This window comes from Trachemys scripta, chromosome 3 (genome assembly GCF_013100865.1).
Source record: "Trachemys scripta elegans isolate TJP31775 chromosome 3, CAS_Tse_1.0, whole genome shotgun sequence".
In the NCBI taxonomy this organism is placed as follows: domain Eukaryota; kingdom Metazoa; phylum Chordata; order Testudines; family Emydidae; genus Trachemys; species Trachemys scripta.
Window position 1 is genome coordinate 57,795,717 of NC_048300.1, and position 14,831 is coordinate 57,810,547.

The following is a 14,831-nucleotide window of genomic DNA, read 5'->3' on the forward strand; positions in this document are numbered from 1 at the left end:
CATTTTATCCTCACAAGTGTCCTGAGAGGTAGGGCAGCACGACTATCCCCATTTTACCAATGGGGAACTGAGCTACAGAAACTACAGCCCAGATTCACAAAGGTACTTAGGCATCTAACTCCTAGTTTTAGGCTCCACTGTGATCCAGTATGCCCCCCACTCACCTGCCACCTAACCCTGTAACTCACTTGGAACCTAAATTCCTGCTGTAGAAATTCCCTAGGTGCTTAAGTTTCTGCCTCTGAGCATGCACATGTGCACTGCTGCTTCAGTCTAAGCATCCAGACACTTATCTCCCGCCTAAGCTCAAGAACTCAAACTCTTGTTTAAGTTGTTCCACTGTGTATCAATAATTAAACAGTTCCTGGAGCAGAGGAACTGGGCCTCCCACCTCCTAGATGGGTACCCTAACAACCAAACTAGAGTCATTTGCACTCTGTCTGGCCCAGTAACTAATTATTTATCCAAAGTGGAGCAGCTTCAACAGGAGAGACTGAGGGAGCTCCACATAGAATCAGGACTGGAAGGCACCTTGAGAGGTCATCTGATCCAGTCCCCTGCACTCGTGGCAGGACTAATTATTTAGACCATTCATGACAGGTGTTTGTCTAACCTGCTCTTAAAAATCTCCAATGATGGAGATTCCACAACCTCCCTAGGCAATTCATTCCAGTGCTTAACCACCCTGACAGTTAGGAAATTTTTCTTAATGTCCAACTTAAACCTCCCACATCAGAATATCCCATAGTTCAGTGGTTGAAGTGCTCTGATTACAGGTGTGGGGGACCCCTGTTCAAACCCTTTCTCCCACTTCTGGCAGACAGTAGGGAACTGAACCTGGATTTACCACCATCCCAGGTGAGTGTGCTAACCCCTGGGCTAAAAGTCACAAGGCAGGCATCACCTCCCATTTTGTGTGGCACAATGCAGGTTTTTTTCTCCCAAAAAACTACTTAGACACCTAAGCCACCTGATTCCAGGAGAGAGGTTTCTGGTTGGGATTGAAAGCAAAGGTAGGCTTGGACTTAGGTGCCAAACCCTAAGAGGTCCAGGGCTTGGGACATACCCCTCTTGTTGGCATCTTCTATTGGCTAGCTTAGGTGACTTCCCGCCTAGCATGCTGGCTATGGTGGATTGCATTTTTAGTTGTCTATTTCTCCCCATTCATTGTATAGGAACCTCAGGCTTTGCAGATTGCAGTGCTGTACCAGTGGTCTTCTAGGCACTGCAACACTGGGTGTCACAACACTTAAGGCCCTTTGTGGATCCAGGCCTGCATGACTTGCTTAAAAGTTACACAGGAAGTCTGTGGTTGAACACAGACTAGGCCCCACGTCTCCCAAGTCCTTGACTAGCACTAAACCCTAGGGCCTCGTGCTTCCTCCGGTCTCAGGCTCATGAGTGACAAACCCCCACTATAGGTTATAGCAGATTCAGCCAGGACCTTAGCTGATCAACTGACATGTCAGCCCAGACAGCTTGGGACTGGAAACTGCTGGTCTAAGTCTGGCAGAGGGCAAAAAGCTGATATGAAGTATGGCTTAGCACTTCTCCGATTCAGGCCATTGTTACGTAATTCCCTGGAACTGGGATCCTAATTCTCTTCAGCTCCTTTGAATGTTCATGGCTCGATGTCTAAATATGGATTTAGATGCCTAATTTTAGGAACATGGATTTGAAAATGCAGACCTTTGCCTCCCCTCAAAGATGGGAGAATTTTCTCTGACTCCCCCCAATTTACTCTAAAATAGAACAACGACCTGTTTGGACCCTCCCTGGTCAGGGCACTATAGTATAGGCTACCAGTTTGATGCAGGCAGTTTCAGAAGCTACCATGCTGTGGGACACAGTTACACCTTCCTGAGAAAAGTCAGTGGCTGCAGACAAAGAAGAGGAGACTGCTGACAGCATCAGGGATTGTGCTAATGGCTAAGTGGATGAAAAAAACAATCTTCACATAATTTTCAACTTCCTGTCCTGCTAGTCACCCTGCAGAGCTACATGTATCAGCAAAGCCATGAGTCAGGCTGGTGCTAAGACTGATAGCCCACCAGAACAGAGTGATGGAGAATGGGACCTGTGAATGAGAAAGACTGAGTAGCTGCTCAAATACAAAGCTGGCCAAGTCTGCAGTATGAACAAGAAGAGTTCCTGCATTACAAAAATCTCTCACTGCAAGCACTCACAGTATGGGGTCTTTTTCCAGCCCTCTACTCCAACTGGCACCAGTTCAGGCTTGTTAATGTAACTGGCTAAATGGAATCTGATTACCTTTTAACACAAAATGATCATATTAAGCAATTACTTGAAAAAAATACGTATATCCCGAGCCCTAATGTGATAACTACCCAGGTCAAATAGTACTGCTAGTTTTTTTCCATTTACTTTGCTTTCTATGTTCTATCCCCAGCAGGAGCAGCATTCACACTCTCCATCGCATCTGCAATGGCTACAGCCTCACTTCACAAATTGGGAACATAGGAATTGCTATACCAGATCAGTAGCCAATAGCAGATGTTGAGAGGAAGATGCAAAAAAATCCTGCAGTTGACTGAGCTGTTGACAAGAGAAGTTACTTCTTAAGGGGTGGTCGAAACTGAAAAGTTACATCGGCATTACTACATCTCACAGGGTGCGGGGGGAAAAATAATCACACCCTGAAAGACTTAGTTAAACTGACTTAACCCACCTCCCTGAGAGGTGGTAGCTAGGATGGAAGAATTCTTCCTTCGACCTACCACTGTCTACACTGGGGATTAACTACAGTGACAGGAGAACCCCTTCTGTCCTTGTAGTGAGTGTCTACACTGAAGCACCACAGCTGTGCTGCTGTAGCATTTTAAGTGTAGGCTTATCCTCAGGGCCGGCTTTAAGCCAATTCGGCCGATTCCCGGGAATGGGGCCCCACGCCTAAGAGGGCCCCGCAACGTCCGGAACTGCTGGCAGAGCGGGGGGAAAAAAAAAAAAAAAGCCACGTCCTGCTTCTCCCCCCTCCCTCCAGCGCTTGTGCCACCATACAGCTGATCAGCGCAAGCCTGGGAGGGAGGGGTGAGGAGGAGGAAAGCGGCATGCTTGGGGAAGACGCATGGCCGGGGTGGGGATTTGGGGAGGGATCCAATGGGACAGTGAGTGGGCGGGGCTGGGGGCGGGGCCAGGGTGGGGCTTTCTGGAGGGATCCAGTGGAGCAGGGAGGGGGCGGAGTCAGGGCGGGGCCAGGGGTGCAAGACAATTCGCGTCCCAGCATGGGGCCCCGCACCTGCTAAAGCCGGCCCTGCTTATCCTAACCTCCATCAATTGGATGACCCCCAGGCATAAAGTCAAGCATATTGTTAAGGTCTGGTCGACACTAAAAAGTTAGTTCAACCCAGGGGTGTGAAAAATCCACACTCCTGAGCAATGTAGTTAAGCTGGACCTTACCTCCAGTGTAGACAGCACTGGGTTGATGGAAGAATTCTTCCGTCGACCTAGCTACCGTCTCTTGGGAAGGTGGATCAACTATAGCGATGGGTAAACCTCTCCCATCACTGTAGTGAGTGTCTACCCTGAAGCACTACAGGGGCACAGCTGCAGCGCTAGAGCTGTGCCACAGCAGCATTTCTAGGGAAGACATAGCTTAAGGTCACACATCTCAAGCTATGTTTAACTGTTGCACTTCCCACTCCATGACATCAGACCTCACCAAAGAGCCTTTTGAGATACTTCCTGAACAAAGCCTCATTTGTAACTTTATTATCTCCCTTCTGAGCATGTGTAGAATAGAAAATTAGGGGTCCACACCCACAAGCGCTGGAGCCTATTTTGGATTTATGGGACTGCATTGCTATGTAAGGATAAAAACTGAGTGTGGTTCAGTGGTTATAGGAGGGAATTGAAGGCCCAATTCACTGTTGCACTGCATCTTTTGAAACATTTTTCTCCAGGGAAAAACAAGCATAAGCACACTACCCTTCTAGTCTGGCAGCATTTTACCCCCACTTGGCAGTGCTTAGGATAGGGTGCAGTGATGAATCAGGCCATGGGAATTCAGACTCCTAGGTTACATTTCCAGCTCTCACAGTAACTTTTTGTGTTATTTCTTTGTTCCCCTTCCTTCCCCCAACTCCCTTATGTCAAATGGGGATGATATGGGGTATAACCAGCAATGAAGAGGGAAGGAGATTGGGAGGCTTAATTTGTGTCTAAGGGCTTTTGCCACCTTCCTGTGCAATACTCTATAGAAGTCCAAAGCATTGCTATTATTTTCACTCAAATACTCTTTCACAGTAATTCATTTTTTACTTATTTGCAAAAGTATATGAAAGATATTGCACATTCTGACAACTTATTCCCCACAGTATTGTGTTAAATTCTGACTCTCTCTCTTGCAGTGATGGTTTCAAGTGTCGTTAGCAATCAAATGACTGCACGTAGTGTCTTAAAGATTGAAAATAAATGGGTTTGCTGGAGGGAAGGAGTTTAATCCTGTAAGTAGGTTATTAGATATCCAAAAAGATTAGAGCTATTGGAAAGAGTTCTGGAGCATCTGAAGGGCTTTTAGGTCAGGTAATTGGAAGGTAAACATTGATTCTGTGCATTAGTAAAAGAAAATCTTTAAATAGCTTGAAAGGTTTAATATCTTTATTAATGATCTGGAGGGGATAAAAGAACAGCATATTAATTCACAGATGATACTAAGTTGACAATTGCTACCAACAGCAGAGAAATAATACAAAAGTGCTGTAGGGAAATCAGAGATATAGACAGAGTAAGAATATGATATTCACCTTGGACAAATGCAAAATAAACATCTTGGAAAAAATTATCTCCAACATGGATATTTAGTGTGAGCGAGGTACTGGTAAAGGAGTACTGTGAAAAGTGTAAGGGTCATTGCAGACAGCAAGGGAAAAAGGAGTGAGCAGCTGTGACAGAATATCTCTCTCCTGTAATAATCTTGGTATAAGGTATGCCTTTTAAGGTATCATCTGAAAACTCAATTTGCTGATCAGTATTGTTCTGGTAAAATAGATGTGGCAACATTGTATATGAAGTTATAAGATTCCCCTTTCTGATGTTCCAAACCCCACTGCCCTGGCCAAACAGAAGCTGGCAAACAGCTCTGTCCTAAACAAAGGAATGTATGCTCTGCTTAATTTGCATCTAAGCAGTAAACAGAGTCATCATCAAGCAGGAAGGGAACACAAAGGAAGTTCAAACGTGTGAAAAAATAAAATAAAAAAAATAAAAAAACCCCACCACCAGCAGGGAATATCTTTCTACATAGACTCTGACTCCTGGTTCTGAGCTAGAAATGTTTTTCTATGGGGGGAACTGACACTATAAAAAGGAAGGACAAACACCCCAAGGGAACCCCCTCTCTGCCTATCACATTCATTGCACCTGAAGAGACAAAGGAAGCAGGTGTTAGACTCTGGGGGAGGGGGTCCTGACAAAGAATATGGTCAGTAACACTGCTGAAAGCATGTGGTGAAAAAACTTGGCTTTGTTTCTAATGTAATTTGTTAAAGAGAAAATGCTTATTGGTGCCTAATTTATTTTTCTTATAACCATTTCTGACATTTACACCTCATTACTTGTACTCATTTAAAATGTCTCTTTGTAGTTAATAAATTTGTTTTATTGTTTTATCCAATCGAGTATGTTCAAGTTGAAATATCTGGGTAACTCCCTTTGGGGTAACTGCATATTATACCCTTAAAGGAGTAACGGATTTAACATATCCGTACTGTCCAGAAGAAGTCTGGGCAGTACAGGACATGTGTTTCTGGGGCTGGGGGGGCAGGAAATCTGACACTGGGACTGTGTTGGGGTCACCCTCTGATAACTTTTATGACTGCTAAGAACCAAGGAGTGGCTGGCTGCAGCGCACACACACACACACACACACACACACACACGAGTGACTTACATCATGCTGGAGGCTGTTTGTGAGGAGCAAGTATGCCACAGCAACCCATTACATGGCAACAAAAATAATGTGTGACTCTGGGCTGTTCAGGCGAATGGAATGGAATGGAATCTGGTCGTATCTCCCCAGCTGAGGATTTCCCCCAGAGCGTGAGGAAGTCCCCCAAGCTGGTGCATAGCAGTGCAGCCAGCTCCTATATCACCACCTTGCAGCCCCAGTGTAGGATACACAAGGGACAAGCAGGTGCGCAAGCCATGACCCTGCAACTCCCAGCTGGTAGATGGCCATGTCGGAATTTACCTATTCAGAGAGTTTAAGGCAGATCCCCCAATTACTCTAAATACCACTGGGGCTGGCTTAAAACTAGACAGAGAATCAGAGAGATGCAACAGTGTCCTTGCCATCTTTCCCCACAATCCACGGCATACAGAATCTGATTTTTTTTTTAGTATCTTACCTACAGTACTTAATTCAACAGAAAGGATAATTAATTATTCGAACAGACTATCGAGGAAGGTGATAAATTTCCAACATTTGGGCTCTTTAAATCAGAATTAGAGGTCTTTCTAAAGAGATATGCTCTGCAACTCATTGGGGACAATACGAGAATCGCTGGGTAAAATTCCATGGTCTGAGTTATGCAGGAGATGAGACAACATAATCATAATGGTCCCATCATAGATTTTTAAGGCCAGAATTTTCCCAGTGACAACCTCTTCACAGACCACATTCTAATAAACCAGAGAGCAATGAATCCCAGAAATTAATGCAAAATGAAGGAAGGAACATTAAAACACTTTCTCCCCAGTTTCAATTTATCTACTGTACGTTGCTCTATCTTTCATCTTAACAGCTTTTATCTAGGTTTTTAGATTTGCATCTGAGAAGCATCACATTTCGTTCTGGTTAGCATAAGATATTACTTGATTCTTAGCTCCTTGCCATTCAGGTACCCACACACTGATTGGCACACATGATCCAATCAGAGCATAATGCCACCCTCCTCTCCTACCGCATAAGGAAAATGACAAAGTAATTAGCTAGGATGGACTAGGATCAGTATCCTTCTTTGGAAGCTTTTAAGTGTCTCAGCTGCAATGGCTGTGTAAGTTTAACAGGCTGCTGCGAGACAAACATCTCACATTTGGGGTTGGATTTGCCCAGAAAGGACAGGCCCTTACCTGTGCTGGCCCAAGGAAGATACCAAGGGCAGCTTACGTTCACATAGGTCCCAGGTAGCCCATCAGGCCAGCAGGCATAGTCATCCAATGTCCTTCTGCAGAACTTGCCTTCTGCAGAGAGATGGAGAATGGGATCAAGCATTGACCTTGAACCATGATCACTATGAAGAGCAATCATCAGAAAACAGGAGGAATGAAGGTGAAGCAGCTGCACCACATAACTGTAAAAGGTTGTGTTTTATTTTACCATTTATCCTAACCCCTTACAAGAATAAAGGGAAGGGACTGAACCTCCCAGGCTGCTCTTTCACTGACTGAACAAATGGGCAGGATGATTGCGGAGGTGACATTGCAAAGATCTCATGCCATGGTGCCACAATACCTGCAGCCAGAGGCTTCCATCCTGCTCCGGTGCCAGGTATCCTTCTCATCTCTCTGCCTTTGTGTAGCCCAGTCTCTCACGTTGGTTCTCTCAGCAGCTCATATGCTTGTTATGGATGCTGTATATAATATTTCCCTGAGAACTGGTTGCTGTCATGATGTTGTGAATTCTAAACTAATACATTGCTGATATGCCCACACAAATTACCATAGATCAGCATTACAGCTTATTCAATGTGCTAATGCTACAGCTTCACATTTATTGAACCGTCAGTCTTGGAGGTGATCACTCTGAGCATAATGGAACAAAGGGAGATGAATGTCTCCCTCCCACTACTGCCATCACTATACACTCCATTGTAGCAATACAACTAACAGAGGCAGCTATGGAGAAACGAATAACATTTTTAAAAACAGTGTTTTATAAATGTAATTTGAGACTCGTGTGGTCCTTTTCAGAGCTTTACTGTAGCACAGAGGCACTCTAGGAGCTCCCACGGCGTGTCCAATTGTGGGCTGCATTGTCAGCAAGTCCCAGCAATTTGCCAAGCATAACACTGAACAGATTGCAGCTGCCCTTATCTTCAACAGAACATTTCATCCTATAGAGACCATGAACTGCATTCTCATTACACTAAGGCCCTTTTATACCACTCTGACAGATAAAGGGTCCTTAAAGTGGGTGTATATTAAGAGGACTGAGCGTAAATGGAATATGGCCTTGTATGTCCAATGCAAAACTCTCCTTGAAGATCCCTGTAGAACACTCCTTGCTAGGACCTATCGTCTCCCTCGGGCTGCTCCTCCATATGAAAGGCTGCAGGGCACATTGCAGAACTCCATGGGTGGCATTCATCCTGCAGGCTGCACTGACAATACCGCCTGCCTTGGAACCAAACATGAGCCATGGCACTGCAAGATACTTTGGGCCATAGAGATGAATGGTTTTATCGCACAAAAACAACAAGGAGTCCGGTGGCACCTTAAACTAAGGGATTTATTTGGGCATAAGCTTTCGTGGGTAAAAAACCCACTGCTTCAGCTGCAACAATGCAAAAATGTGGGTTTTTAAGCAATACAATCAGTGGGCTGGAGAGAATGGAAATGCAAATGGAGTTATGGAGAGGGAGGACTTTGTGTTTCCTTGCCCCAGTTAGCAGATGTTTTATATAGTAAACATCCCATTCCTGCCAAGCATTACCTGCCACAAGAGGAGGCGTCTCATAGAGATACTTCAGGCACTGGAGCTGATATTCTTTCCACTTCTGCATCACTTCAGAGAGGGACCCATATGCACTCTGTAAGAGAAAGGTCTCAGGTACTTTAAGAGCCAAACCACCTGCTTCACAGACAGCCTAGATAAATAAAAACGCAGCTGTAGCCCAGTTAGATCTACCCTGCAAGTACTAGAACAGCCCTGTCAAGACCCCTATATAAAGAGGAAGAAGGAAATACAGAGTTTCATGATCATAAAGAGCCTCTGTTGCATGTTTGTCTCAGGACAACCAAGGAGATGGCCAATGCGAAACACACAACCTGTCTGACATGGTATGGAGATTTTCATGAAAAGGTCATGGTCATGAGTGATGCTCATTTTCTGACTCATTACCTCCAAACAAACTTTTCCAATAAGCAGGGACATCAGTGAGCCTTCTTGGAAAAGGACTTCTAGCCAACAGCAGCTTCTGTGATCCCAAAATTGAGGCCAAGAGAACCCAGCGCATTCAGCTGACACGGTCCAAGCACTCCTCCAAAGCAGGGGCTGAACTTCCCCCTCTAACTGTCTCTTGTGGGTGGCAGCTGCTCCAACATCTAGCACATTTCTCTTGGGGAGAAAAAAAAGGCAGGGATATGCCTCTGCACATTGCACAGACACCTACTGCCAGCTACTCAGAGTTTCAGGAAGAGAAGTTTCTACATTTGGTCACTGATGATTAATGTGACAATAGTGAAGCCAAGTGAATTAAGTAGTAGGCATCCTAGGTGGCTCTGACAGGCTCATCTTGTTGCCTGCATTTTCCCTTGTGGTCTTTTAAAAACATCAAACTAGCAAAAGCTGAATTATGAACATAAGAATTACCATCCTGTAAGTGACCAATGGTCCATCTAGCCCAGCATCCTGTCTCAGAGAATGGCCCAGCATGGATGCTTCAGAAGGCATAAAACCAGCAGCATGAACCTAATTGTGCAATACTCTAACACGGGGTGGGGGAAACGTCATCTAACCCCAGCTGTTGATCAGTTTATGCTTTGAAGCATGAAGATTAAATAACCCTTGTAATTTTATCCTGTCTGCTTTAATTGCCCTTTTTTATCCCTTCACATATCTAAATCTTTTTTGTGGGGGTGGGGAGAAGCCAAGGGTCTGCACAGTATCATTTTAAACTGGCCAAAAAAAAAAAAAAAAAAAGGAAGCCTTTTTAATTATACAACAGTTTAAAGAAAACTGGGCTGGATTCTTTCCATTACATCAATGTGACTCATCTGAAGCCCATTCAATTGCCTTGCATTTTACACTAGTGTAATCATGAACAGAATTAGACTCTACATTTTTAGAACATGGAGCTTTAAGGTTCCCCCTGCCAGCATTGTACTCCTTCCTATAATTCGAAATATTTAAAATGTTTGTGAAGAAAAATTTGCGCATCAAGCCTCTGCCTTGAGCAACTAACCCGCCCAGAATAGAGGTCACTAATGGGAGCACATCACAACCATGCTCAGACATACAAGCATGACAATCTTGCTCTCATAAACATGAGCTATGTGAGGGCCTAGGGACCTTATTGGCCAATGCATGCTTCCAGGTGCTCCTCTGCTCTTGACTAACATATTAGTAACGTTCGTGAAGATCAGAGCTCAGGACAAAACCCAGCAAAATGCTGATCAGGGTGAGCTTCTGATGATGAGCAAATGAGTTACTCTCCTGTGACAAATGTCCCAGAAGCCCAAATGAGCAGCCAGTAACACTATCATCATTATGTTCATTCATAAAGATGCTCTCGGGCGGCATAATGAGGAGTGGAACTGACTTGCCTAAAGACAACGTGGACATTTATTAAGTGCCTGTATTTAAGTATAGATTTTAATAGCGGTTATAGTCTTTGTCTAGTTGATGCAGACCAGAGTGCTTTGCATCTTGCCAACGAGGGCTGCATTGCCAGTCAGATTTCACCCATAGTCCTCACAGAAAGCTGTAGGGAGCTTACATGCTCTGGATGTCTGGGGGAAGAAAACAAAACAAAAAGGCAAAACACACCACACCACTTATTTGGGTGCCTAAAGTTAGAAAAATCTGGCCTTCTCCTTTATTGGGTTAGAAAGTCATTCACAAGCCAGAGCTCATTTTCTTCAATTGGATTAATTGTTCCTGAATATTCACCAAATAACCTGCTGAATGAGTCATTTTCAGACTATGGGTTGTTCACGGGTTGTTCATTGTAACCAGGCACTATTCTTCTTGTATGCTTGGCCACCTAAGTCACACGGTATTGTTTCATCTCTTTCCAACTGCATGGGAAACGTTTTAGAAACAGTAAAAAAAAGCAGCACATCCAGGATAAGCTTTTGGACAATAATCCTTTGCCCTAAATTTATGGCACTACTAGGATTCACAAAAATTTTCATGGAATATTTAGTTATCATCCCTACATATGACCCCCCAAATCACAGCAAACCAAATTCACCCCTTTATACTGTATTGAAAAAAGGTGTGTAAATCATTTTTAATTAAAAACTACTGTAGTTAATTATATAAACCCAAGATTATTCACATTAGGATCATTAGATTTTCCAGAATACACTAGTTTAAAAAAAATTTTGGCAAAGAAAAAAAGTGTCATTTTTTTCTGAACAGATTTAAATTGTCATATAGGAATAACCGCCTTTAACAATGACTGGGCAAACTGAAATCTCTGTCCATCTGTTTAATCAGAAGTAAATGTTCTATCTGCAATGATTTCTCATCCTGTGCTAAGGCAACTCTTATTAGCAAAATAGGAAAATAATCGGACATGTTCTCTTTAGTGAGGAGGACTCATTTGGGGATTTTTTTTTTAAACCACCAATATCCTGCTGCCAAAAAAAAAAAAAAATCAAATATAATCGATTGTACAGTATTTTTATTGCTCTATGCACTCAGCAGTTTATAATTTGATTAATCTGAATACCATTTCTTGTTGCTCAGGTGAATACCAAATTAGTCATTGGATGTAAATCGTATACATTCCATTTACCCTTTTACAAAGGGACTTAATACCAGGTGAACAATAATCAATAGGATTTATTTGGCACTATAGATATGCAATGTAATTAATTACTCAAACGAGAGAAACTAAATTAGTGAATAGATTACTATTATTTGTATAGTGTCAAGTGTGCTAGATACTTTATAGACAGGTAAACATGACAAGGCCTCTGCTCCAGAGGGCCTACACCTAAATGGACAATCCATAGGCAAGACGAGGAGTTATGGCAGGCAACAAGTAACTCAAACAAATAGTGTAGTTAAGCATGTTGTGTAAGTATCATGATTTTCATCACTAGTTTGTCGCCATCTTGCAATTATTATTTTCAGTTCTTTGCTGAGTACTGGGCAGTGAGAGGAGAAGCACTAAAAGGTAGATAGCCTCCCTGCAGGAGAGATGTGTACTAAGGAAAGACGGAGGAGAGGATGGAGGCATGGCAAATTAGGTCAAGGTGGTGGGGTTTCAAGGCATATGAGGGGCTGCGTGAGGCACAAGTGGGAGAAGCACAAAGGAGGCAAGCAGGGAGGCAGCTTGGGTGACATGAAATGGATTCAGGAAAATTAAAAGAGACAAGTGCAGTGAGCCATTCATTGTACTAATATAATTCAGTGCAATTAATCTCTGGTGATAAATTATCCCAGTCAGAAAAGTCTGAGGAAAGAATTCTTTAGAAATCAGTGACACCTTGATTTCCTTACCCTGATTACACTCTGTCTTAGTAGTTTTCACTGCACAAAAAAGCACTTTTATCATTTTCCTATATCCTGGAGGTTACCCAGGTAATTTCATCTATTTGACCCCAACGCAATCCTTGCTACACAAGTGCAGTTCCATGACACAAGAGTCTGAAACTGCAAGGTGCTCAACAACTTCATTTCTCATTGAGGTCAATGGAAGCAGAGGCTGTTCAGAACTTCACAGAACTCACGCATCATCTTGCAGGATGGGGCAAGTTCTCTTCCAGTCTCTGATATAGCTTGGAAAAATGGGGCCTTTTCTCAGAACCCTATTGAGCTCCCTTCCCTTGTTGTCCATGTATTCCCTGCCCCAGCCTTGTGTGTGAAAAGAGAAGTTCTCCTTCTACATTGGCCTCAGCTTGCCCAACCCATTCAGTTGTGTCCCATTCCAGTATATGTAATGTCCCCAATTCATCACAAAGGACTCAATTGCTATAACATGATCCAATGGCTGGAAGCTGAAACTAGACAAATTTGGATTGGAAATAAGGTGTAAAATTTTAACAATGTAATTAACCATAGGAACAACTTACCAAGGATCACTGTGGATTCTCCATCACTGACAATTTTAAAATTAAGATTGGATGTTTTTCCAAAAGATCTGCTCTAGGAATTATTGTGGGTAGGTTCTATGGCCTGTGTTATATAGGACGTCAGACTAAATTATCACAATGGTCCCTTATGATCTGGAAATCTAATCAACTGTGATGACAAAGACTAGGAGCTAGGAACTGCCAAATTCTAATCCCAACTCCCAAAGCGACTCCCCAGGTGACACTGGTAAGTAACTTCATTTTCTCTATCTGAGACACAGGTACAATACCTACTTACGTCACTGTGGGGTTGTGTAGATCCATATAGGATTATGCTCCTACAGCTCTTTGTAGATGTGAAGTGCTAATAATAATCAGTAATAATAGGACTACCCTTACAGTAAAATGGTCAGAAAAACTGGTTCCCAGCAACGCCTAATTTCCAGGCTATTTTGCTCTGGATGAGAATCCCAGTCTTGGGGGGACTGAGGATCTTATCTGAAAGCCTTTTAGAGATTGGCCTATTACTAGTTATGTTTTTAGAAGAGGCAAAGAATGACGGGCCCGAATAGAGTCTAATGAAAGGGTCTCTAAACTAAGTGTCTGCATTAGAGAAGTTTCCACTTCCCAGGATGGGCAATTTGATTCTATTAATAACAGATATAGTCTTGAATTTACAACAGTGAGCTTTGTCCTCTGATCATAGCCCTAACGGAGCAGAGTACAGCACTGAAACCCCAGAAAGTCCTCTGTAAACAATTATCACCTTATATCCACAGGGGGTGAGAATCTCCTCTCTCTGGGAAGGGCAGTTTTCAAGTTTCATTTTAGTTCTCAAGTTTCAGTGAATTTGGTAGTGACAATCCCTCAAGCCACAGACCAGTCTCAGACACATCAGCATTAGCGCAAACTTCCCTCAAAGAGCAATATGCCTCAGCCCAGACCTGGACACTGCTTCTTCGAGCATGAAAGTAATTCATCCTCTGGTCCTTTTTGGTCTATGGCTTCTCAGATAACTGTCACAGTAAGTGTCCATTGTAACGGAGCAACGACTCACTGGCATGGCGCCCCCTGATGGTCATTATCTTTCCATCCCCTGGAGCGCCCTCTGTCAGCTGGTGTCTCGTCTTTCCCTAGCCCCCATGTCCCTCCCGGACCCCGGCACCCCTTTCTCTTGGGGGCTGCCCCCTGGCGGTACCCCCCCCAGTTTCTGGGTCTCCCCACCCAGGGGAACCCCCACTCACTAGCCCCACCTCGCCTCAGTATAAGGCTACTGCCAGTCACCATCTAGCCCCCATTCACTGGGGCACACTGTAGTGTACAAACCATTCATCACAGGCAAGGGGGGTTTGGACCGGCTGCCTCCTCCTACCCCTTGGGCTGCCCTCTGCAACCCCAGTACCTATTTGGCCTTTTACAAGGCCGGCATCCTGGGGAGTTGCCAGGCAGGAGCTCCCCAGTTCCTCTCGCCGCTCCCCAGCCCTGCTCCACCTCAGGTACCCTGGTACGCTCCCCAGCGGCCAGGTCCATCTCCTTCCACAGCTAGAGGAGACTCTTAGCTCCAGCCTAGCAGCCCCTTTATAGGGCCAGCTGTGGCCTGATTGGGGCATGGCCCAACTGTGGCTGCTTCCCCAATCAGCCCAGGCTTGCTGCTTTGCCCTGCCACAGTCCTCTCCCAGGGCTGTTTTAAGCCCTTCAGGGCAGGAGCGGGTGACCACCCCGCTACACCATCTTGTGGTGGAATTTTGTTGTGTGTCTGTCTGCCCAGAAGGACATGGACTGACATCCCTCCTCATTCCCCCAACTCATTTCACACAGAGCACAAAACAACCTCCAGCCGGTAACA

The 14,831-nt window shown here is 44.2% G+C and overlaps 1 protein-coding gene across 1 annotated transcript in view; it reads right to left on the minus strand.

Moving 5' to 3' along the window:
* GLP1R (glucagon like peptide 1 receptor) overlaps positions 1–14,048 on the minus strand; it is a 60,018-nt gene extending 45,970 nt beyond the window's left edge. The window contains exons 1-3 of the mRNA XM_034764625.1: positions 14,043–14,048; positions 8,673–8,769; positions 7,091–7,201 (exon numbers count right to left, since the gene is read on the minus strand). Coding sequence (XP_034620516.1) covers positions 7,091–7,201; positions 8,673–8,769; positions 14,043–14,048 — 214 coding nt within the window. The remainder of the gene's footprint in view (positions 1–7,090; positions 7,202–8,672; positions 8,770–14,042) is intronic.
* Between the last annotated feature and the right edge of the window lie 783 nt (positions 14,049–14,831).